The sequence below is a fragment of the Parasteatoda tepidariorum genome, chromosome 7, assembly GCF_982258835.1.
Source record: "Parasteatoda tepidariorum strain Cologne lab strain chromosome 7, Ptep-v5.0, whole genome shotgun sequence".
In the NCBI taxonomy this organism is placed as follows: domain Eukaryota; kingdom Metazoa; phylum Arthropoda; class Arachnida; order Araneae; family Theridiidae; genus Parasteatoda; species Parasteatoda tepidariorum.
The window spans coordinates 76,856,916-76,880,173 of NC_141761.1; the positions used below are offsets into that span (position 1 = coordinate 76,856,916).

Consider the following 23,258-nt stretch of genomic DNA (forward strand, 5'->3'; position numbering starts at 1 on the left):
CACATCTTGTTCCTGATTCTACTTGGAAAAAACTTAAACCAAATAATTTTGCTCTGTTACTTTAGTATTCTTATCCGCAAACTTCTCTTTAAGATTATTTAATTTTTGGTTGCTTTAAAAACTCGTTAAATAGTCGCCAAAGAGATTATTAATTACAAAAAAATAATTACTAGTATTTCATTGCAATTTTAACGAATTATTATTAAAATCTATCAAATTATCAGTATTACCGTTTAATGATTTTGAAACAAAAGCTCAATAGATTTATCATAAACCGCATAATTAAGTGATATAGATAAAAAAAGAACATTACTTTTAGTTTTAAGTATTGAATTTCGAATGAATTTGTTACTTTGAACACGATTTCCACGATTGTTGCCTTCGATTTTGAAGAGCATCTAACAAAAATAGCTAAAATGACAAATCAAGCTAAATATAAAAATAATTGATGATAACTTAAAAAAATGCTTATTACTCATCTCTGTAAACAAGAAAAAGGACTTAAAAATACCATTAGATAAGAAATAAAATGATAACTTACGAAAAAATTCCATTATAATTTTTATTAGTTTTATATTGATAACAACCAAATACTTCCAGACTTTCTTTAGTTATTGAGGATCCCGCAATATGATTTTTTTTTAATCCAATAAAATTTTTCCAAAACAATGAGAATTGTTTAAGACCTTTATCTTTTTATGTTTTAGAGAAAACTTAATTAAATTACTGCAATTCATTAAGTTTAAATCATTATGTTATGATCATGTTTTAAATAAAGGGAAAAATGAATAAGGAGCGAAATATATTAATAGCAATAGAGTTTATAATAAGGATAATAATAAAGATATAATTAGATAATACAATTTTGAGAAAACTGAGAAGTTCTTTCTTTTCTCCGAGAAAAATATATTGAGTAATAAAATTTATATTTAAGAAGGAGAATATAAATTTTATTCCTTGTTTAATTTCTTTCTTATAAACGTATACAATTTTCAAGTGAAAATGCTTAGAAATAGCTATTATCTAAGTAGGTTAAAAACTTCAGTTGCTTCAAAAATATTCCAATTTGAAGAAATCAAAGTTGATATGTTTCACGTTGACACTTTCGTTTTTTCTGATTCACACCTGGCAAATCTTGAAAATGGCTGCCTGTTTTCGTGCGCTTGAAACATGTTAACCATTATTTCCAATTTATATATTTTTAAGGCGAATAAAGTTTTTAATCAAGTAATATCTTACAGCTTCAGTTTCTTAAATTTTTTTATTTAAGCTATTATTTTGTTTCCAAACAAAAATGAAAACTCTAAATTGCAGATATACTGAACTAATATAAAATATTTCCAAAGCGAAATATAAAAAACATAAATAATGATATAAAAGATATTTGCAACAGTATAACTTTTGTAATACCTGTTTAAAAACATCCTTAGATTTGTGGGGAAAAATTGTGAGTTTCTTAAAACTAATTCAAAGCTATAATTGTTCAAAATGCAAAGTATAGAAACGTATAGTTAAAAAATACATTGTGAAATTGTGTTAAAAATTGCTAGTTCCATAAAATTAATTCAAAGTTATAATTGTTCAAAATGCAAAATACAAAAATATATAGATTAAAAAAAAAACATCGTAATATTTGAAAGAAAATATAAGTTTGATTTTGAGCGTTGCAAGTATTACATGTATACCATTTCAACTCTCAACTGCTAAATACATTTATTCTCAACATATCAAGAATTTAATTTTTGTCGTGTTCTCTTCAAAATATATGTTTCAAAGCGATGTTCAATTCAAGATAGTAATGCGATTTACGTGTTTCCGAATCAGAACTTGCTCAAAGGTGACATCTCTGTTCCCAAGGTGCCATTTAATAAACAATTCAGCTTATTTCTGACGTTTCTTGGGCACAAATTGATTCAAACAGAAAACAACTGAATAAACGAATGCCTTTGAGTTTAAAATTTCAAATACCGACAGCTAAATTATGCAAAGATTAAAGGGTTTTCAAAGCGTGAATTTATTTTTTATGGTAAAGTATCTGATGGCAAATATATTAGGGGGACCGGAAAATAATGTCGTTCCGGTGCATTTGATATTTGTTATCAAGATTTTCTTTTTAATCTATGCTGTATTCATCCTCGTTAGCGGTAACCTTTCAATGCCGGATCGAAGATCGAACCGATTTTACACGTTAAGAAGAATTTACCCCGACCCGCCCTTATTTAGGGCATACGGGTAAATGTTTATTAAAATCAAAAAAAAATATCCAGAATTTACACGTTAAAATTTATTTTAAAGTGCAAAATGTACAGTGCATATAATCTACTTGAAGTGAAATGGTTTATTTCAATACATCTATAGAAATGCATGCAATTACTTATTTGAAACAAAACATGCAGTAAACGAAACACAAATAAAAAATCTATATTTTGTTTTTTTTTAAATTCTGCAAAATACTCAGCTTCAATATGGATAACTTTCTTCCTTTAAAATGAGCTATTTCATCTAAAAATTTAAAGTTAAAGAAATTGGTGAATACTAAAATGAATGTTGACAAATATTTTTGAAATATTAGTTTTAAATTTTGCTTTTGAAAATGTAGGGATTTATCCAAATAATGTCCACCGAAACGATGGAATGACAACTTTTTGCGACAATAATTGCATTTTCTTTCATTTTCTCTTAATTTCAATCACATCGATTATAGCCCAAATTATTTAAATTTCTTTTCAAATTTAAAATAATTATTCAAAAAATTGAAATTAAAATAATTATTCAAATAATTAAATTTGAAATTATTATTCGAAAAATTACATACACAATAATTATTTAAAGGATTTAAAATGCTTTCAAATTATTTTAAACAAAATGTAGCAAATATGACATCTGCCATACACTTTGAAATAGAACAAAAGAAAAAAAAACTGTAAGACTACTAACATAATCACATAAGACGTCGTTAATTTCACTGCAAAAATTAAAGACATAATATTACAGCATGTCAAAAGCAATCTAATATTTCCCATGCATAAATAGAAAAATAACTCATAATTACACTGAGAAAGAAGTTTGGTCAAAGTTACCAGAATATGATTGTATTTACCGTGTTTCTGACTCTATGAAAACATTAAAAAGCTTGGTATTTTTTACTGAAGTGCTTTAGCAATGATTTTGGTAAAATTAACTATAAAATATTGTGAATATGTAATAAAATTTAGTTATGAGGCCAAATTTGATAATTTAATCATGATTTCTTAGAAAATAGCCTAAAAAACCAATCATTTGGTAAAATTTACTTCTGTTTTATATTTTTTACTAAATATTTAGTAATAAGAACTATAATTTGTAAAAACATAATTTCCGGTGAACCGTTATCATATGAATGGAAAAATTACCAAATGAATGGTTTATAATTACCATATATTTTGGTGTTATTACTGGGATTCTGTTTTTTTTTTATTATTTATTTACTTATTATTATTTTTTGCAACAAATCTCATTACCATGCAGTACGGTAATTTCACCAGAATTTTTTTTTTCCGTGTACAAATTTCGTTTTGATTTAAAGAAATTAAAAGTGGTGAAACCTTTCCACGGATACGAATTAGCACATTTTATGGTTTTATATTCCACAAAACAATATTTTCACATTAAATTTAGCATTTAATACCCAAAACACTACTGCACATAAAAACAAATTAAATACTTTGAATTTTTTTTAGTTAAGTGAATTTTTTAATAAAGTTGTATTTTTTTTTTAAAAAAAAAAAAAAAAAAAAAGCCTGATAAAGTAATGAAACTTTAGAAGCTGAAATTTTATTTATGGTTTCAAATTGTTTTATTAATATTGTATAAAGTAATGAAACTTTAGAAGCTGAAATTTTATTTATGGTTTCAAATTGTTTTATTAATATTTCATGAATAAACAGCACACACGCTTTTTCTTTATTCCGTCTCTATCAGCAAAGGAAAACGGTAACGACCGTTTTCCGAAAGGATAAAATCAGTCAGGAAAATCTAATGCGTATTTTGATGCGTATGGTCTCTTCACACGATTTTTGCAGCTCATTCGCTCTACAAGCGCAAAAGCAATCTGTAGTTAACCGGGAAACTGAAAAAGATGTTGCGCCGATAATGTACCGATAACATCTTGCGGCGCGGGAAGCCATCTGTTAGCTCAGAGCAGAAAGCTGAAAACGTCACCCCCTCCTTTTTTTCATACACGTTGTAAAAAAAGACTTAGTGAATTTAATTCTGTTTTTATAAGCAGATATTAATATTAAACATTTGAAAGTATATGTCGAACATATACATAAGCAATGTGACTGTGAAATAAAAAAAATAAATTCTTATATGAACAGAGAAAAACACACAAATATTTTATTATTTGGCGCTAAACAGCATACTTAATAGCATCACCAACTACCATTTTAATAATCTAATGACATTACAATTGTCACTACAATTGATTATTATAGGACTTGCCACGTTTTTTTAAAAATTTCACTTAAAATTATTGAAGTAAAAAAAACTTAAAATACTTAAGCTCAATGATTAAAACATCTGTTAGGCGGAACATATCTAAAAAATTTAACACCGCTGTTAATATTAGACATACGAAGCGACGATGAATTTTTAAATTGTCTGTGTTACTCGTTTGCAACAAGGAATTTGGTTTACTTTCATTTTGTTAAAGTTTAACTGCCCTAATGTAGAAACTGCTCCAAATTGCGACGTACGTAACAATATAATCACAGTACCAATAGATGTCCGAGTCAATATTAATTGTATATATCTGTAATATCTTAATGATATTTAGGCTTAAAACGAAACACATATCAATATGAAAGCCCGATTGACGCGAGCTAATATGATTAAATCAGCTGGGGTTCTGAAAATAATTCCCTAAGTTACAATTACAAAGTACTAATATATTTTCATAAAGTTAATTAAGCGTTTTTCTTCACAGTTTTTCCAAGTTTAGAAAAAAATTCAACTTTTAATTTTGTCAAAACATTTTGCTTGATATTTAGTACGCTATTCAGCTATATACAAAAAAAAGTTTTGAGTTTAATGATTAGTATTTTCCAACTAATTTTACTTATATTTAGTGCATTTATTCATGAAAATGATGTTTCTCTAGTAGCCATAATTTTAAATATGTTGCATAATTTTGGAAAATTTTGAAACTTTTTTGTATAAATTCGGATTGAAAAAAATAGAGCGGACAGCAAATAACTGTTTTCAGATTAGAAATCAGCTTGTTAAATTTAAAGAAATAGTTCTTTAGGATCTTGATCAAAGATTTCAAAACTTTTTTGAAGGGCTCTGAAATCACGCAAAACAAACAATTGGGTAAAAAATTAAGACCTAGTTTACTTATTGATTTTAGAATAAGAGTAGCTGGATTTACTTAGGCCTTTGAATAAGCTAAGAAAAGAAGGGATGAACGAAATAGAAAATAAAGTTAAGAAAAAGTTTCAGATGATTGGATTAAATTAGTTGCTTCCTTTGTCTAGTTTTCTCGCCTGACTTTTTCAAAAGAAATCTTTATAAAGCGTTTCCCTAAAACTACTGCTATTCGTCTATCCTTCCTTCCCTGTCACTTCACTCAAATCGACTCTTCCATAAAAGTTTCCAACGATTTCGTACAGTCGGTATAGGAGAAGAGTGAAGGGTGTGGGTATGGAACGAAAATATCGATCCGCATCTCTACACCAAGGATCCGAATTCAAACTGTAACCGGCTCTATACCCCCTGGAACGATGAAAAAAAAAGAGCCAAAAACAAAAATCTATAAGCGCAGAAAAGGAGGAAAAAAAATAGAGAATTCCGCATGCACGCGGCCTATAAACTTAGAAAAAAAAGTGACAAATGTATATAAAAAGGAAAAGAAAAATTTGATTCGTCGCGTTTCGAACAAAACAGAGAATCAATAATTCGATTTCGTTTCTACGTCATTAAATCAAGACGAAGAAAATACTTTCAAAGGTTGGGCATCCCAATGAATTTCGAATACTTTTTTTTTTTATTTGTTTATTTACTGGAAGCGCTGTTCAATGCTTCAACCAGAGCAATATGGAATTACAAGAAATTTAAACTTATTTTACTTTTTCCTATTTGAATCTGTTAAGGTGAAAAAATTGAACGGCGGTTAAAAAGTGTAAAAGGATTTTGGATAGATATGATTTTTATCTTTCTTTTGCACCTTCTATTCGCAGCCAATTTTAAGAAGTGGCAAAAAGTTTTCGCCAAGTCTTTTTGTTTATAAGAATATCGTTTCGCATGATTTTTGAAAATTTATAATGGCAACCATTAAACCATTCTTTCCTTTTAAAAAGCATTTTTAGAAAGAGTATTGGAATAAAACTGTTCACTTCTTAAGCTCAGATTAAGTTTTAGTTATTAATTTGTGTATTTAAATCAAAATAATTTTTGTTTTGAAAATAATAAAAATTTAGTTAACATTGACGTTCAGTGGCTGTTTTGAGTCTCACGATGCTCAATTTATTTTTATCCTTAGTAAAGAACGAGATTTCGAGATTTAATCAGGAATTAATTGAACCAAATTGCTTATTTCTCAGGTGCAGTCGCTGAATGATAAAACTAACATCTGTAGTAAATTTCCAGGACAATTACGATAAGTTTTGGTTCATCAAGGTTTAGAATATATTATATAATGGAAAATATTCCAAAAATTGCTTACTCACTCGTGTATAACCAAACAGTTAATAATAATAAGGTTGTTAATAAGATTCAATAATAATAAGGTTATAATTAAATGAAATAAAAAAATACAATTAATGTGAATCAATTAAAATTCTCTAAAATTTCTGCTTCTGTTCTAATGTGAAACCCATATAATACAACCTCAAATTAATAAAACAATTCCCGACAAAGCATGTTGTAGACCACGGGGGTCACGGAGGTTAAAAAAACTAACGGCATTTTGGTTGCAACGTGGTGTTCATTGCTCCAACACAATCCCAAAGTAAAATAATAGCTCCTTTCTACAGCTTCTAAACTCCAGAAAAACAGCATTAGATCTAGATTCGGGAAGAATTCAATATGAAGCTTGTTTCAACAACGTTACTGCATGGCTGAACTTCGAACATAATATGACTCATGCTTGTGGTATATTAGAAAACTATTAGGCTTGTGCAAGTTAAACTTATGCCAGTAGTATTAAATCAAACGATTGATCTTTTAACAAAGTAATAGCCAACATTTTACATTATTATCACACGCCAATTTTCTGACCTCATTAATTCCATTCCATCCAAACACTTTTTATACAGTCTTACGTTCTTATTCTTATAGGAATAAGAATAAAATACAGAGAAAGATACGAACTAAATTAATTACGTTGGAAAAGTTATTGATCTACGTCAGTTTAGTTAAGTTCTACTCAACAATAGTTAGGAATGATTAGTTGCAAGTAGAAGTGATGGTGCAATATCTTTCAGAGAGTTTGGTTTGGTTAAGTCAACCTTGATGGCACTGAGAGTGAGATCAGCTTGGAGTTTGGATTTGTCTGATATCCTTGGTGTCACGATGTCGGATTAAAATCGAGAAAAAGAATGGGACTGAATGTAAAATCAATCACGCCAGTTTGGGGTGCCTTTTGTGTCATTAATTTCAATCATTTGAATGTATCGCGTAAAAGAAAAACAGAAAAGAAAAGAATATATTTTTCAAATTCAAGCACAAAACTTGAACTTAATAACGTTATCAAATAGGAGTTGATCTTGAATAAGAACGAACAACTCCTCTATCTGTAAAGTTTTGGCTAAGCAATGGTCTCTTGAGAAATAAAACGAAGTTAATAAAAACTGAGAAACAGTGGCTTTCAGTAATATCAGAACTGACTTCAGCGCCTTTGTACTGAACTAATGTGCCACGTTTGATGCATATGCCAAAGGTTTGGTTATCCTGCTCTTAATATAACAGAACTCATGCTAATATATATAATTAAAAAACAAACAGGTCTTGAAGTAAAACATTAAAAATGTACAAGCAACTCTGAAACACCCGATTGATCTCCTAAAACAAAGCGTCTCGTGATACTGAAAACGCAAATTGAATGTAATATTCAATCTTAAATACTTTCTTTTACCTTTTATTTTCAGTGGATCTGTAAGAAGTAACGGTGAAATAAATTAGTTACTGGAAAGCTACCCATAAAGGCTGTAATTCTGATGCGTAGAGGATTGCAATTCAAAGTTTTTTTTAATTTTTTTTACTATTTGAAAGCTAGAATTAAATTGTAAGGGGAAAAAAAGTTACACTATATTGAACATACTTAATTTATAAAGGAATGACTTATTTTTTAATTGAAATTAAATAAAAATACATGCGGATCTTATGAGGTTCTAGAGTTTTGAAGGATGTGTTTGATTTCAGCTAACATTCTTCAAAGAAAAAAATATTGAATCGTTGAGGCTTTTCGCAAATGCTAGGACTCTAAGTTGCTGTCAGTCTAGTTCTTTTTGAAATTATACATAGATAGCTTTCAATTTTACTTTAAACTAATTAATTCAGAAATTTGGGAGCTATTTGAAAAACAATATGTTCCCATCTGCTGCAACCTTAATAAACTGCTAATTTAAACCATTCAAATGTCCTACCAAATGTGTATATTTTCGTATTTCATACCAAAAATAATATATTTTGGAACCTATTATTTGTCAAAACTCTCAGAACCTTTCAAAAAAAAAAAATGCTGCGTATGGAAAATTATATTTTTCTGTACACATGTTAGAATTTTTCTGGATAACATTTTTGAAACATAACTTCATGAAAGGTTTTCATTTCTAGTTTGAGGGGTGATTTTTTTTCAAACTTGAGTATAGAAAACAATTTCTACATATCATCTAGCCATTTACCATTCTACTTCAACGATGCTTACTAGTCCAGGAACAAAAGTGCTGAATATTTAAAAATTTCGTATACACAAAATCAGATTTCATGATGTTCAGGATAGTGAAATTACGTTTCATAAAAGGTTTTTATTTCAGTTTGAGAGATGTATTTTTTAAATTTATTATCAAGTATGGAGAATAATTTTTGCATATCATTTGGCCATTTACAATTCTACTTCAACGATGCTTACTACTGCTAGAACAAAAAAAATTACAGAATCGAATGCGTGCAGTGCGTGGTTATGCATTCACGTGCAGGTGTCAATCCCCGTTATGCCAGAGTCAGAAGATACATCCTCCCCATGAATGTTCAAAAATTAATAAAGTAATAATCCAGGTTATACTGATGAGTAATGTGGATCTAATGCGTCCCTAGGGTACCCTAGGCAGCTGGTGCACTTACGCAATACTGCGTCACGCCCTCAGTGGACTGGTGGAAAAGTTGTTCCGGAATCATCCCACTTCTTCACTGTCCGTGATGAGCTGGACGGGAAGTTTGTTTTTCCTACCGGATTTAAGGAACGATTAAATTTAGTGAATTTCGTCACTGTACTTAAAAGGATTTATTGACCATTTTAATGCTTTCTTTAAAGCATGAAAGCAAAATATTTTCGGTTCATAGTCTGTTTCATCTAAAAAAAAAAAAAAAAAAAACTATCTATTATTGTAATAAAGCAGAGATTTCATATGGAACCATAGAAGGAAAATATGCACTTTCAAAAAAATGGTTTAAATATTTAAAATTATACGCGAGGAAAAATTTTGAAAAACATTAAGTTTTTAATATACACGTCAATCTGGATGCGATAAATTAAACAGTAAATGTTTTACGTGCACAAGTAATGTGTTCGGAGCACAAATTTACATTTAAAAAAAATAACAAAGCATTTTGAATTATTGTTTGCAAAAATTATAAGTAGGTAAACTTCAATTTTATTTTTTATACCTAATATGAAATTATACTATTTTAATCCAAATTTTAAACGTTTCATTTTATTCTCCCTTACCGTAATAGCAGTGAAAAAAAACTAATTAATTTTGAAACATAAAGTAATATAATTCTTTAATTGCATCTTATTAGCTATTTTACTGATAAATTAGATATAGGAAAATTTTCATAATAATTTTTAATTTCCGGCAAAATAGCAAATTCATTACCCATTTCAGTTTTTGACCATATTTGAATTTTTAATTTTTGTATTCAAATTTTATTTTATCATAATGTAATGATATTTTATTTAATATACATTATTTCAACTGTTAAACTGTGAGCTGATTACAATAATTCCGATGCTTTCAAATATAGTTCAACTCTTTTAGAGTAAAAATAAATAAATAAATAAAAAGTTGAACGCCAAAAATTTTTCTATTTAATTGTTTTTCAAACTAAAGATCCACTTTAATTTTTCTATTATGCTAATCACATCTGTTGATATGAAGTACTTTTAAATTTATTTATTTTGTACTCGTTCAAATAATCTACTCCTATTATACCTTTTTTTTCCTTTAATTTTAAAATTAAATTTTTCTTGAAATTTTTATTCATACTTTTACAATTATAATGAAAATTTAAAAAGAAAAAATTTAATTTTCAAGGTGTTATATATTTTACATGAACTAATTCGAATAAAAAATTCTTTTCGACAAAGCAATAATAATAATAATTTATAAAGAAGTATAATTTTATGCTCAGAATATTGTATTTTTTAGGTTCAGATCGACACTCTGGACCTGACATCCTAAGAATCTGCTGCAATATAAATCAATTGAATAAACCTGATACTTTATAACCTGAACCTGATACTTGATTGAAAAAAAAACATAGTTGTTTATTTTATATATGATTTCACATCACATTACTTTCATATCTTAATGAGCATCGCACTGCAAATTTATCTAATGCAGAAAAAGAGTTTACAGTGATAATTATTTGGTTTAAGTGTTTTATTAATTTGCGCCACTTGATGCAAATACTTGTTTGTTTTTATTTCTGATGGGGAACGTAAAATTACACATTAAGGTGATCTTTTATCTCCCAACATAAATATGAGCAAACTACATTTATCATCATTATTTCGCCTGCTTAAGATGCATTCATTTAAAATATAAGCCTTAACATATTCCTATCCTAAAATAAATTCTTATTTAAATTCCAAAGAATGCGAATAAAGGCTTGTTTAAATTTCTTGAGCAGATTCCTTTTGGACACACAGTACCCAATGCCTACATAGCCCCAGATTTCAATTATACTTCAAGTTTGCCTAAACCTATGTGGGAAAAAATCTCCCAACCTCTTATATCCGTAAAATACCATGGCTTGGCGATGATTAACGCTCTTGAATCCCAGTGGATGAGCTTATGGCAAGGTTCGGCAAAGTAGATTAGCGACGATGAAATTTGTCCAGACCTGCTACTGACTTACGGGGTATATACCTTTATATCCATTGGCCATAAAGATATAAGATGAGACGATCAAGGAAAGGGGTGTGGGTGAAACAAAAGAAAGAAAAAAAAATCATTTATGGGCGGGACTCTATTTTTGTCCCTTGAGTATTTGGGGGTGGTGGAAAACTAAATTTTCTTTTCCCAGCAGATGACTTTGTGGCTGCTTTTAAAGAATTCCAGACGCGGGGAGATTTCCAATGCCACGTGCCTGGTTTACCAAACATCTGGGTCACGTGGTACTATTATCTTTTGGATACTTTTTTGCGAAAAGGGCGGGAAAAGAACAAACTCTCATTTTTTTCTAAAAACTTTTTTTTTTACGCTCAGCAATTAAAAATCGAAGTCGGATCAACTAACTTGTCAAAGGTAAAGAATTAAATTCTTGAAATAAATGAGGAAGTTTCTAGTAGTTTGGAAGCATATTTTAAATCAATTAATTATAGAATAAATTTACATAAAAAATAATTTATTAATTGAAAAACTCTAAGTCATACCCTTATGTATGTATTTGAGAGACGGAGAAATATTTTTATAACACTATTAAATGGAAAAAGAATAATAGAAAAGAAAAAATTTATTTTCAATAATAAATTAGTGGTCAGCTAAATAATTTAAAAACTTAAAATGTCCTGAGTAGTTACGAAATAGAGTGGGAAATTCATAGCTAAATATATTAATAATTTATTTATATTTCTTTTAAATTATATATAAGTTATACCATAAATTTATTATAAACAGAAATTGATTTCTTAAAACATTTGAAGATAAATTATCATTTAAGAATTATTTTGAAAGACATTATTTAAATTTATTAAATAATTTAAACAGTAAATTCTTAAAATTAAACTGTTCCCACACTTTGACAATAGTAAAAGCTGTGCATAACATTTTTCAACTTTTTAATACTGGTTAGAAACATTTCGCACATTGGTAAAAAAGATGGCTGTGAATAATATTCAAAATTATATACATGACGGACGCAAAGCAACCTCAGTGGTAGTCGGATCATGGGTTAGAGTTTCGGTTCATAGTCTGTTTCATCTTTAAAAAAAAAAAAAAAAAAAAAAAAAAAAAAACTTCCTATTATTGTAATAAAGCAGAGATTTCATATGGAACCATAGTAGGAGAATATGGTTTAAATATTTAAAAAAATGTTTTAAATATTTAAACCATTGATTAGCCTGCCATGATTAGCCTGACGGTTAATCATGGGAGGTTTTGGTGCTTATCATCTCCATATAACGCAAATGCGGGTAATTTCCATCAAAAAAAGTGCTCTATGGAGGCAAATTTCTACCAATACTTGATACAGAAGTTCCTTTGTCATCTAGATTGGGTTCAAAATTAAAAGGCTACGGAGTTGAACATTAGTAGTCGTAAATCCAAATTTGAGTCAGCTGATCAGCAACGGTTATAAAAATTGCGTCAAAATAAAATTGTTGCAAGGCTTTTGTAAAAACCATCATTAAATTAGAAGTGACTATTTCAACTAAACTATTTGAGAATCAGGAAGAAAACAAAAAAAAACTGTGGCATACATTTAAAGAATCACACAGTAATAATTATGAATTAAAATTAGAAAAACAAGACCCCACATCCCCCAAAAAAAGAAAAAAATTTAATTATGGCAACAAATTATGAAATCAGATAAGTCCTAAGGAATCAGATTTTTAATTTTATTATTCTTATAACTATTATTGCCGAATTGAATTAGGGACACTTAAATACTAGTTGCCTTACTTTGCCAGACTCTTTTTTACATTGCTCTGAACATTGTATACCGTAAAAAAATAATAATAATAATAAATAAAAAAAAATGAATACTAGAATTTTACGAAACTTTCTACTGAAAAATACTTCTAAGAAAATAAGCAATAAGCTACCAATTTGTCATTTAAATTTTATAATCTGAAAATATAGAGTTCGAAAATTCAATTTTTGTAAAAAATATTAGCACAGCATCATTTTAAAGTTTAATAGGATGGATTAAAAATGACGCAAAATCCAAATAGAACATTAAATGTTATGTGTGCTTAATATTTATAAATTCAGACATTCGAAAAATTAATTTAAATCTTTAAATTCATATTTAAAAAAAAAACTTGTATTTTGTTTTGTGAATATAATCATCAAGCTTCTAATATTTGAAACCATTTGAAACTTATTTATGCAGAAATGCAACTATATATATAATGAATATTTCAATTTTATTGCTTGAATTGGAATTTTTCTAATCGGAATATTTTTTTTATTTAAATAATGTAAAAAAAAAAAATTTAGTAGCAAAATTCATACGATTGAAAATCAATCATTTGCTCATATGTTCTGGTTCTACTTCGACCCATAAAATCTAAATATTTCTATTTTGTCTAACTCGATTTAAATCACTCTGTGACTATGCTGACTAATGCGATTGAGGAAGAAAATGACATTATGTTAAGCTAAATTCATTTTCTCACATGTTTGAGCTAACAGAAATTTATAAATGTTTCACAGTAATTATTCAGTATTCTCCCTAAGCATTTTTAGAAAGGCGACTCGCCCTGCTCGCCCTTTAATCCATATAAAAAAGCCCTCTTTTTAAAAATAAGCTGCCATCTTTTAAAAACACAGCCTTTTTATTCATATTCCATTTTGAAAAAAATTATTTCACTATTTAAATAATAATTTTTCGTTGATAAAATTATGTGTTTATAGGTATAATTTTGATTACTATTACAAATATTTACTTTGTTAGAATAATTCTCAACTCATTAAATTTTTATAACTATCTCTTTCTTCAAGGGGAAGGGAATAATATATTTTGTAAGGATTTTAAAATTTATTTTTTAAATAAATACCCTTCTTCTAAAAAAAATAAAAAATAATCCACCTTTGAATTTTTTTTTCTTATAATTCTCAGTTCAAATTATAAAAAAAGCTTTCAAGTTCTTTTTTCAAGTAATCATTTTTTTCAGTTCAGCTTTTTGATAAAAGTTTATGCACAGAGATTGCCTTTTAACATGGCTTTAATTATTTTTATAAGCTACAAATTATTTTTCGTATTTTGATAATGAGAGAGAATTATTTTTCCAAATACACACGATTTTCAAATAGTATATGAGGGTAATTTAAAAATTTTTGAGGATCAAATTCAGTTATTACGTAATATAATACATTTTCATACATTTTTACAGGCTTAAGTATGTGCCCCTTCCTGAGAGACAGCACACTGCCCTTTTTTTGTTCCTAGGGAGAACTCTGAATTAATTAAATATAGATTACTTTTTAAAATGAGTAGAAAGAGATAAAACAATAAAATGAATTAAAAAATTGATAAAAGGTTTAGAGATGAAAGATTTTGACTTACTTTCTCTTGTTGCTGTAACTGCTTCATCATGATGGTTTTCTTTTTATCTTTGCACCGCTTGTTCTGAAACCACACCCTGATCACACGCGGACTTAGTCCTGTCATTTCCACCAACTGTTCCTTCATGAGGGCGTCTGGTCGGGGGTTGGCAGCATAGCAAGTGCGCAACGTATGCAGCTGCTTTTCATTGAGGACGGTCCGAACCCGTGTTGGCTTGTGGTCCGAGCTCTGCTTGTGCACCTGCGGCCGCACTGAGTCCCGATTCCTATTAGACTGCATCGATTCTGCATTCGCTGTGGGACAAGAACACAAAGAGTAAGAGAACATCGAACAATCCCGGTACTGGAAACAAAGAACAAAGGCCAGCAAAAACAAACACTCATAAGTACAACACCAAAAGCAGACGATAACTAAAGCAAACATGGAAGATCTTCAAAAGTTCCTTATTACCTGCGTGGCCTGCTGAGAGCTCTGTTTGGAATATATTTTCTCATGAGGGAAAAGGTTTAAAGAAAAAAAAACTGAAAGTGTATTCTTCAGATCGAAAATACATCAGTAAAGTGGACCACATCGTTGAGGAATGGCAAACCGGTTCGATTTGCTTGAGTAGTCAATTTAATCTGTATGTAAACACTAGGAAGGCATCAATCGAACGTTTTTCTGTTTGTTGAAAAAAAAAAAAAAAGAACTGAGTCAAATCTCGTTAAAAGAAAAGTTCGGCTGACCCAAATCGATGAAAAGAACGAAAATGGTAATTGCACTGCAAACGAAAAATGAGATTCACGTTTAAAAAAAGTTTTATGATCAAGTTGAATGTTCTGCACGCTAATTTAAAATTGCCTCAAATGAAAAAAAAAAAATACTTTTTTAACATGTTCAAATCTTTAAAGTCAGATATTTTAAATTATTTGATTTGCTATGTAGATAACCTCCATGAACACAAACTTACACATAATGAAAATGTACCCAAACGAAATGATAAAAAATTATATGATTACTCATATCACTATTGTGAATAGGTTTGTTAAAATTACTTACTCAAATCGATGTAAAGAACGAAAATGGCAATTTCACTGCAAACGAAAAAGGAGATTCACGTTTAAAAAATATTTAGTGATTAAGTTGAATATTCTGTACGCTAATTTAAAATTACCTCAACATTTTTCAGTTGCTGATCAATACAATCAATATTGTATACTCTTTATTATTGAATATATGATACCAAATCTTTGAAGGTAGATATCTAAGAATTTAATTTTCATACTACAAATTCATATATAACGATAATTTGCGCAAATGATATTATAAAAATATATACCTTTGTTCAAGCAACTATTGCGAATAATTTTGTTAAAATTACTTACTTAAATTACTTACGTTACTTACTTACTAAACTTAAATCGATGTTAAGTACGAAAATGGTAATTGTACTGCCAACTAAAAATGAAATTCACGTTAAAAAACTTTTAAAAAGAAGCAGACTTTAAATTTCTTCTGATACGATCAAAACTTGGAAAAGTTCTTGATAAAATTACTGTAAAAAGTATTGGCATCTTGAGGGCCAGTAATTTTTATGGTAAAATCCATTTTTACCGTAAATTTTAAGGAAAAAAATCTGATATACTGTAATTTTTACAGTAATATTTATGGTAAAATTACTGAATCACTGTATTATAAATAATTAAAGTATTGTTGCGCAAATTACGGCATAAAATTTTACGGTAAAAATGGATTTCGAAGCAAAATGGGTTTCACGGATGCTACAATCAGAGTTCCAGTATATAAGGTACTACAAATTATACCGTAATTTTTTACAGTGTGTTTGCTATAATCTTAAATTAAAATAATTATTTGAAACCAAATGTGTAAAGATAGATGCTTAAATTATTCGAATTTTTCAAGAAGTTAATATTTATGAATTCAAATTTATTTTTACTGAAAAGTACATAGTAAAATTTTGTACCATTGTTTTAAAAGTACTAATGAAAACATTATTTTTAAAATTACTATTTCATAAAACAAAATTTTTTTTGAAAAGTACTACATTATAAAATAAAACAAGTAAACTACTGATCTTTTGACCACAAAACTAAATATATTTCTTATAATATAGTACAAAGATAGATATTATCATTAAGGGGAGAAAGGGGGAGGAATTGTCTATTGATAAGGGGCATGGGAGAGTTTCGCTTTAATGTGGCCATTTTTTCTGATTGTCATACATTTTAAATGCTTTATGATAAATACCTAAAACTACATTCAGTTGTTGAAGAGATTGCATTCTGAATTAGAAACTTTATTCAGAAAAAAACCTTTTTAGCTATATTAGGCTAGAGAAAAGCGTATTTTTTGTCCATTGGTAATGATTTTAACATTTGGGAAACACGGGACTATTTTTAAGCACTTAACTTCTATAATCGTGCACTGATATTGCCTGTTCTGTAAAAATTTCTTGTTCTAATTACGTACGAAGTTTCGATCTTAAATTCCATTTTTAACGTAAAACTTCACGGGATAAAAAATCTTCTGTACCACAAATTGCGGTATGAAATTTTCTGGTAAAAATAGATTTTCTGATAAAATGGATTTTATGTATGCTACACTCAGTGTACCATTCCTTTTTACCTTTATATGATTCGGAATTTTTTCCAGTGTAGGCATTCAAAAGACATCCTACAAGTATTTTATACAATGACTAGGCAAAGAATGTGATAATTCTCATAATTCCTCCAATGTATAAGAGGAATTTATCATTCTATAGAATGCCTAGGCATTACATTTATTTAGGCAAAGTGTATGATAATTCGAATATTTCAAAATTTGCCTAAATCGGCAAGTTTTCCATGGAAAGCAGGGATTTTATACAATTAAAGTAACTTATTATGTTAAAAAAATTGATACTCTGTATTAGGAGTTTTAATAAAAAATGAAACACAATAAATCAAATGAACAAATTTGTAATAATCACAATTTTTGAATTAAATTAATATGTTGTTCTACTTGATTAAAACCTTCATTCGCTTTAAAAATATACAAATTGGAAATAACAGTCAACCTGATTCGAGCTCTCAAAATAGGCGCGCATCTTCAAGATTTGCCGGACATAAATGAGGAAGAAAAAAAATAGCATTTCAAATATCATCTTTTACAATTTTTTTTATCATTTTTACCACCATCATCTTTTTCTTTCTCGGCTACTGTAGCATTTCCAGTTTTGTTTCTCGCCATTTTCTTACATTTTTCGTTGGCAACTTTACGTTTTATATTTCAAATACTTTTTGTTTCTTCTAATTCAAGTCTGGCAAGTCTTGAAAATGGGTGCCTATTTTTAAGCGTTTGAACTTTGAGCCCTTACGTTGACTGTTATTTCCAATTTGAATATTTTTTGAAGCGAATGAAGTTTTTAATCGAATTATATCTTACAGCTTAAGTTTTTTAGATTATTTATTTAATATGCTCTTTTGTTTTCAATCAACATTCGAATTCATTCTGAGAAAATCTACACTAATCTCGAAATTTTTCAATTATGAATCAAAAATGTTAACATTACAGTAAATGCTAAAATTAGTGAAATAAATAAATTTTTTGCAAAAAAATATTAAGATTATTTTGAAATATTTACATGCCTTCACAATATTTAAATTATATAAAGTTAAATTATTTTGTATGAAGTCAAATTTTCAGATAAATATTGAAATGTTAGCTACTTTCAAGTAATATGAGTAAAATTGGTGTTCAAAGATTATTCATACATCAGCAAGATATTTAAATATTGTTAAAATTTTAATTTATGAAAACATTTAAAAAAAATTTTAATCTGGCATTTTTTATTGTAATAGATTACTATTATGGATTACATTATTGTATAATCAATAAGTGAAAGATAATTCATTTTTAAATCATATACAAATAATAAATGCTAAACAAAGAAATTATAGTTCATTTCCATAAGTCAATTTAAACTAATATTAAAATAGTATATATAAATTTTAATTGATATAACAAAAATCTATCATATATTTAATAAATTTAGAGAATGATAATAATATTTCAATTTATAAATTACTGCAAAAAGGGACTGCTTTATGTGGAAACTAATTTTAAAATTCAGTGTTATATCAGTATAATCATTATTACATATATACAAAATAATTATTACATATAATATAGTAAAATTTACCACGTTTCTGGCCCTATGGGAACCCCGAAAATCTCGTTAATTTTTATCAAAGCGCTCTATTTTAAAAATTTATAAGAATTTTAATTACAAGAAATGTTAAAGGCAACTAAAGGAAAGGATGCTTTTATTCAGAATTAACCAAAAAGTTTTAATATTGGTACATCATATTTTCAGTTATATTAACCAGAAACACCATTTTTTAAAAATTTTATATTTCTTTTAAAATTTAACAACTCTATTCAATTTTATCTAGATATTCACTTTATATATAGTTAAAAATTTATATCCGATTTTTTTTCTGGTATACTTTTGTGTGGTCCGACAACATTAAAGACTTCAAAACTACACATGCATTTTTTAAAACGTTTATAACTACACATAAATGTACAAACATATAAATTTAGTTTCATTAATTATTCAATAGCATTTCAGAAATTCTTTAGTGAAACTATGCAACTTTTCTAAATGAACAAAATATAAAGTACTTAAAATCAAATTCTATTTTAAACCAATACATTTTCATTGCGTTTTTCTTTCCTTCTTTCCTTTTTTTAAATTTTTGTTCGTTATATTTAGCTTAATGTCTAAAGTTTTGTAACTATTGAGAGGTGCTGAAACCGAGAAAAATAAGAAAATTTTTAATCACCTGAAAGTTTTTTCTTTTTGTTACAGACTGTTTTGATCCTTGCGCAATCTATCCATAAAATAAAAAAATAATAGTTTTAGAAAATTAATTTGAAAAATGTAAGAGATACAGAGCAGAAAAATCACCAGAATACATAAAAGTTTTGTATTTATTTCTTTATGTGAGTGTTTATATTAGGGTCCAATATCAGAAAAGAACTTAATTTTTATATCCTTTAATTTAGCCGATGCTTTTTTTTCAACAATTAAGGAATTAAGAAAATGTTTTATTAAATTTATTATATTGCAAAATTCACATTTAAAAAGAAATATTTTATGAAGTGGATAATATGTTTTTATTTGCTAACAAACATTCATGAATGAAACATTATATATATTAGTGAAATAATATAACAAATTTTTTCCCATAAAATTAATTTTTAAAAAGATATGATTCTTACATTTATGCAACAGTTAAAAATAATTAATCAGAAAACCATCACAAAATTATTATTAATTATATTATCTAGCAAAATTCAAAGTAAAGACTTTTAATTATTACCAAAAATTTCAGTTATTAATTCTTATTTCTGTGACTTTAAAAATTAACAGTAGCTGTAAAAAATATTATTATTTAAAATAAAAGAATAAACTATCTTTAAATACAATTACATTATTTTAAAGCACAGAATAATCAAAAGTTTTCGTAATAAATTATTGTAACTAAAAAAATAATTTGATTACTTTCATCAGTAAATATTTGAAACAAATTCAATGATTTCTTCTTTAAAAAAAATGGTTTCAAACTCTAATCTTTTTTGCATTGAAAACTAAAATGTTACTGCTGTTTCGTAGTATTAATTACAAGTTTTTCGGTGAGTATCAAAAATGATTAACGTTAAAAAAGCGTTGCTTTAGGTAGAAATGTGCTTAAATATTCAGTTATTATAAATTTAACAATAAATTGCACAAATTAAAACACATTCTTAAAATGAAATGTGACAAAATGCCATTATTTTTTTATATCTAAGTTGGGTTTTTTTTCAGTCCCATAAAATTGCCAACGAAATGTCTTGAAAAAGTTAGACATCCGAAATTTTCATTTTAAAATTCAGAAAACTTTTCCTTATACTTTTTGCAAGCATTTTTTTCCCTTTAAGCAATATGAAGACGAAAGTACTTCTCTTAAGCGTGCATATCACATTCTTCATAAAGCTTTTAGATCATACTACATATTTCAAATGCAATTTTGAATATCTTTACCATTAACGCTTTTATTTTTTTTTTATTCGTTCTAATTTTTTTTATTTTTATTATTTTTTTAATGGTTATACAGTAGTGCTTAGAACAAGAGGAAAAAAACTAGGCTTCATATACAAATCCTTTTTGGTGAAAAAAAAATTTAACCGTTCACTTGTGCGATTGATTCCTAAACACCTGAGATCTCTTTCAAAGTAAAGCAGGCTACCCCACTTAAGATCTTTTTTTTCTTTTTCTTAAAAAAGAAATAAAAGCATCATTTTTAACATTGTAGAATCTTTAAGTGCAAAGCGCTCTCTATATATACCTAAAGAATCTATATCTCGAGCAAGTTCGATGGTCATTATTTTCCTTTCAGGAAATGATGAGATGAAGAAGGGATACTTGAGTTCTCTGAATGATAAATTTAGAAAGAGAGCAGTTAAGAGAAGAAGAAGATAAAAGAGGATGAAAATCATCCTGTCAAGCATTCTTACATCAAATGCATTTCAACGAGGCAACCTTTCCGATTTCCCTTTTATCCTGCTTATTTAAATCGTTCGTTTCCACTGATATCTTTTCATAGGTATTTTATTATGTTTATTTGCTTTTTTAAATATAGATTTGAAATTTTCTTTTTAAATCTAAAACAATGTTATTCTATTCATTGTTTATGTATCTCCTTTTCTCTCTTTATATATATATATATATATATATATATATATATATATATATATATATATATATATATATATATATATATATATATATATATATATATATATATATATATAGAGGAGAGTCGGGTACCCCCGCCCACTGTCAATTTCATATGTATAGAATATTTTTTCAAGTCAATGGGCCATCGGACATTAATTGTTATATTAAAAGAATATTATTTTCCAAGTTTCAAGTATTTATGCATCTGTTAATATGGTAAACAATAGTTTTGAAAATATGTTGAATACAGTAGTCATGAAATTAAGAAAAATTGGTTGAATGTTTCGATTAAACTTCATTTTAATACTAAAAAATAATTTTTTCTATACATACAGCATTAAAGTATGTAGTCTTAAGTTTAATTTGCACAAGGAAAGAAGTCTATATGTGAAAAATTGTTCGAGTAATTACAAATTTACAAAAAAATTTGATTTCGGGTAGCCCCGCTCACATGAATGTTGGGTATCAACGACCAATTTTATTTCGTCGATAAATGTATGGTTGCAAAGATTATTATTTTATTGCTTCAAATTTGAGTGTTATATGCATTTTTAACAACAAATATTGTTGTTATTAAATGATTGTTATTAAATGATCGAATTCACTAAAAGTATATAAATATGTAATAAATAAAATAATTTTGTGATAAAAATGATAAATGAGGTTTACCTATTGTCAATAGATTGGTCATTTTCATTTACACCTGAAAAAGCAGTCAAAAAACATAATTTTTGTAACTGGGCGGGCTACCCGACACATTTTGAAAAGAGCTGAAAAACATGTTTTTTTTAATTTCTATTTTTTTAAGTTAAACTATTCTTTTTTTGGTTTATTCTTTTTGCATTATTTTATTAGATGATAAAACAATGGAAATATACAAAAATATTGATTATTACTCATTATTATACAGAAATATAAGCAATACTCCTTAAGTGAGCGGGGCTACCCGACTCTCCCCTATATATATCGTTGCCTGTAAGAAAGATTTTCTAAGTTTTTGTAATTATAATAGAAGAGCGGGGGCTAGTGCGTAAGTTCACCAAAAAATGAAAAAAAAATTAATACAATTTTTTACTCATAATGTATTTTTTTAACTATAATTTAAATGATTACCTGAATTCTATTTTATAACTGGAATTGCAAAGTTGTTTAGTTTCTCATAAAAATATTTTTTTAAAAAGTTTTTTTTTGTCCTCTCACGCCACACTAAACGCACAAGCCATGTAACAAGCCATGAAGTGAACAAGCCAGTGTGAAAGAGTTTGATGACTTATTGAATAGTCATTTATTACAACGCAGAAAAATATATCTAGCTATATATCAACATATATCAAGCTAAAGATGTATGAAGCTAAAATGAAATGAATTTCAATCTAAGCCTTATTGGAGAAGAAATATTGACATATTTTAATTATAATACTAATTTGTAATAGACCGTTTCACTACACTAAAAAGACAACTAAAGCAAATCAGTACATTTGGAAATCGTTATTTAATTTGATTTATTGGAAAGCATTGAACTAATTTTAAGTAGAATCAATTTTAATAACCTTAGTTTTAATTTGATGATAAAAAGATCCCAACGGACAATGCATGGAGTGCATGGCTTAGCGATGTTTCTCTCTCTAGATCTCTTCGCTGATGTTTCAATTATAGAGCGAAAATTCTTCTTTAATTTATCTATATTAAATTATATTCTTTCAACAAAGTTTATAAAATAAAGTTAATAAAAAACATTTAAAAGCGTAAAATATTACAACAAAAATATAGCAGCAAATGTTAT

The 23,258-nt window shown here is 27.4% G+C and overlaps 1 protein-coding gene across 8 annotated transcripts in view; it reads right to left on the bottom strand.

Moving 5' to 3' along the window:
- tup (LIM1_Isl and LIM2_Isl domain-containing protein tup) overlaps nt 1-23,258 on the bottom strand; it is a 128,362-nt gene that overhangs the window by 56,390 nt on the left and 48,714 nt on the right. For 4 of the 8 annotated variants that reach the window (XM_071183275.2, XM_016065903.4, XM_016065901.4 and 1 more), the window contains exons 4-5: nt 19,539-19,586; nt 14,713-15,005 (exon numbers count right to left, since the gene is read on the bottom strand). In XM_071183275.2, coding sequence (XP_071039376.1) covers nt 14,713-15,005; nt 19,539-19,586 — 341 coding nt within the window. The remainder of the gene's footprint in view (nt 1-14,712; nt 15,006-19,538; nt 19,587-23,258) is intronic. The other 4 variants (XM_071183277.2, XM_071183276.2, XM_071183274.2 and 1 more) reach the window with 1 other exon arrangement.